The sequence below is a fragment of the Rhagoletis pomonella genome, unplaced genomic scaffold, assembly GCF_013731165.1.
Source record: "Rhagoletis pomonella isolate Grant_MI unplaced genomic scaffold, Rhpom_1.0 Rhpom_scaffold_00007, whole genome shotgun sequence".
Lineage (NCBI taxonomy): Eukaryota > Metazoa > Arthropoda > Insecta > Diptera > Tephritidae > Rhagoletis > Rhagoletis pomonella.
Genome location: NW_023458561.1, coordinates 51,322,822 through 51,325,805, shown reverse-complemented (window position 1 = coordinate 51,325,805; position 2,984 = coordinate 51,322,822). Strand labels below are relative to the sequence as shown.

The window sequence follows — 2,984 nt, the reverse complement described above, 5'->3', positions numbered from 1 at the left end:
TTTCCAGTGAAACTATAACTCTATGATATTCTAAGACTTCTGCCAAAATGTTTCGGAAAAATATTAAGATTTACCTCAGCTAGACCGATTTGCAAATACCTCAAAAAATCTTATTATTTTGATTCCATTGATAAAATCTTTTAAAATTTTTATGCAGACCTTTAAGGCTTAAAGTCTGCTCTCATCTGGGTTGCTTTTTTTTTTTTGAAAAAAAAAAAACACAAATTTTTAAACAAATTCTATTTATAAAAAAAACTGGATTTTTGCAGGTATTTTCAAATGGGTTCAACTCACGTTAATTTTATTATATTTTGGCAGCAGTCTTAAAATAAAATTAATTTTATAACTCCGATAGAAAAACACTACCAACCGATTTTTTATTTATGGTGAGTGATGCACCCTAATGTACACATGTACTCTTAGATAAGTTAATGTTTGCTTGAGTGATTATGCGTAATTTGATTTACGCCTGTAAATTCGTGCGTTCTTGAGTAAGCTTTTTCTCCTTAGCCAATATTTATTAGTTATTTTTATATTTGTCCGAAGTATTTTTATAATTACTTTTTGAACAAAATGAAACCTACTTAAATTATTTGAAATACTAAATATTATCTTGCTCGGTTAGGCACATATGCTAATACAACTATTACATTAAAGGCGATTCACACCTTCTAACTTCGCAACTAAACTCGCGCCTCTCCTTCTGCAGTACATTCTTCGTCTTTTTTTGCATCGTTAATCAGTTCATTTAGGGGTTCTGCTTCACGACCTGCACGCGGTGGTTCATTCCAGTGTTGCACCTTTGCTGTGCCGAATATTAGAAACATAAGATTACCCGAAAAACTCATACAACCAGCTATTGTGAAGATTATGCGCCATTGATAGATGTTAGACTGCGGAGAACACACGTATTAAAGTTAAAAAATAAATGTAAATAAAACTGCAAAACATTTTCGTGGAAGTAGAAACTAACCGTGTCTGTAACGACGTAGCCCACCACCAGCGGTGCTATGATACTCATCACATTAGCCGAGCAATTGACAATGCCCATAAGGGTGCCAGCAAAGTTCGGCGCCAAATCCAGATGATTCACAGAAAAGCCAAAATGCGCAATTGTACTTATGGTAACAGTCGTCGTGAGCAGAGCGATCGCCAGATCACCTTGATCTGCACGCAAGTAGCCCAATGATATAAGTGACACGACCGGAATCCACTGACCAATCGTATTGAAGATTTTTCGACTCACGGTAGCATTTAATATTTGTGATTTTTCTAACCAGCTTGCCAAAGGACATAGTAGCAGTGATAGCGCCAACATAGTTACGTATGGCAGCGATGATAGTATGGCATTACTCTTGATATCCTTGCCGAGCACACTGCTAATGTACGATGGTATTTGGGTGAGCAGCGTCCAAAAGCACCAATTGCTTGTGCAATGATTGACTACGAGCACCAAAAAAGGTTTTGATGTGAACATTTTCTTCCATGGCACCGCATGCAGTGGCATCTGTTCATCCTGCGGCTTATCATGGCCCAAGGATTCTTCAATCATGGCACGCTCATCGGCCGAAATGTGTTTGCACTCACGCGGTGTACTCGCACCAAAAATAAACCAGAATCCAGCCCAAAGTAAACCCAAAATACCAGGTAGATAGAATGTGCTTGGCCAACCCCAACTGGAAGAGCAGAGTACACCGCTGGTAGCCAACATTAGCACTATGCCTAGTTGTGCGCCTGAATAGCAGATTGTTTGCATAGCGCTACGTTCTTCGATCGGTGCCCATTTGGACATTAGTGTCGCAACTGTGGGCAGCGTCACACCCTGAAATAAACCTTGACAGAAGCGCAGCGTGCATAGCGACGCCCAACCGCCTAAGTTGACACTTAGTGGCGTGAGTAGTGCAAATATGCTACTCATCATGACACTAAGTAGCAGCAATAGACGACCGCCAAAGCGTCGCGCCCAGCCGCCAGCTGGTATTTGCACCAAAATGTAGCCGCAGAAGAAACTGCTGAGTATGTGTGATTTGGTTTTCTGCGACCAGGCGTATTCCTGCATTGGCGAAAGGGTGCTTATTAATATTGACAGACAGAAACAGTTACATAGGTCACGCTTAACACTTACCGGAAAATCGGGATTCGCACCCTTATTATCCATCATCGCCACAATGGCCACAGAGAGATTAACACGCATGGCGAAAAGTAGTGCAAATCCCAGGAAAATCAGCAAACATTGCAAGTGCCGATATCCGATGGTTTTACCCTTAATTTTGTCTTTGCCGGAATCAAAAGAATATTTGCCATTCGTTACCATGATGACTACATGTGCGCGCAGCTACTTCTGTATTAACTGCTGAGGCGAAAAAATTTTACTAGCGGCGCCTGTGCTGGTCGTAAGTACGCACAAAATTTTTCCATACTTCAAGTAGCCTTGTTTTATAAGAAAAACACATTTTTATGCACTTTTGATGATAAGCCATACATTTGCACATACAACATATGTAGGAGGAGTGTAAATATGAATTCTGAAAATAGATAATCTTAAGGTTTTAAGATTTTCATGTAGCTGAAGATTTGCAAATCACTTGGCGTGAAACAGTGGTGGTGTGCACTTAGAAAAAAGTAATTTGATTTTTTCAAACAGAAGCTTCTTCGATTTTTTCTTGTTACGGTGCTCTTAACAAAAATTTTGACAAACAAAGCTTTTTTTATACTTCTTACGATTGACGTCATATATAATACCGTATTTAACTTATGAAAAAAAAACTGGATTTGACTTTTAAACAGATGGCAACATTCTTACAAATATTTCCAAATAAAACATTCTAAACCAAATTTGTTCGCCTCTATACTTCATTTAACTTATTAACAAAATTGAACTTAACTTTTTAAATAGATGGCAATCCTTTTAAGAAACATTTTTGCAATAAAGCATTTTTAAATCTTGGTATTTCGTTCACATTAAGTTGTACTGCACAATTTCG

At 38.3% G+C, this 2,984-nt stretch overlaps 1 protein-coding gene across 1 annotated transcript; it reads right to left on the bottom strand.

Annotated features, from left to right (window-relative positions):
- Positions 1–290: 290 nt before the first annotated feature.
- LOC118743030 (putative inorganic phosphate cotransporter) lies at positions 291–2,420 on the bottom strand. Its single transcript, XM_036475496.1, has 3 exons — positions 2,126–2,420; positions 974–2,053; positions 291–893 (listed from the first exon to the last, which is right to left on the bottom strand). Exons 1-3 carry the CDS (start codon positions 2,312–2,314, stop codon positions 684–686), a joined length of 1,479 nt encoding a protein of 492 aa, XP_036331389.1. The 5' UTR covers positions 2,315–2,420; the 3' UTR covers positions 291–683.
- Between the last annotated feature and the right edge of the window lie 564 nt (positions 2,421–2,984).

Coding starts and splice junctions, on each gene's coding strand:
- LOC118743030 (XM_036475496.1), bottom strand. CDS start 2,314: ATGGTAACGAATGGCAAATATTCTTTTGATTCCGGCAAAGACAAAATT. Junction 2,054..2,125: donor GTGCGAATCCCGATTTTCCG/GTAAGTGTTAAG, acceptor TCGCCAATGCAG/GAATACGCCTGGTCGCAGAA. Junction 894..973: donor GCTACGTCGTTACAGACACG/GTTAGTTTCTAC, acceptor TGTTCTCCGCAG/TCTAACATCTATCAATGGCG.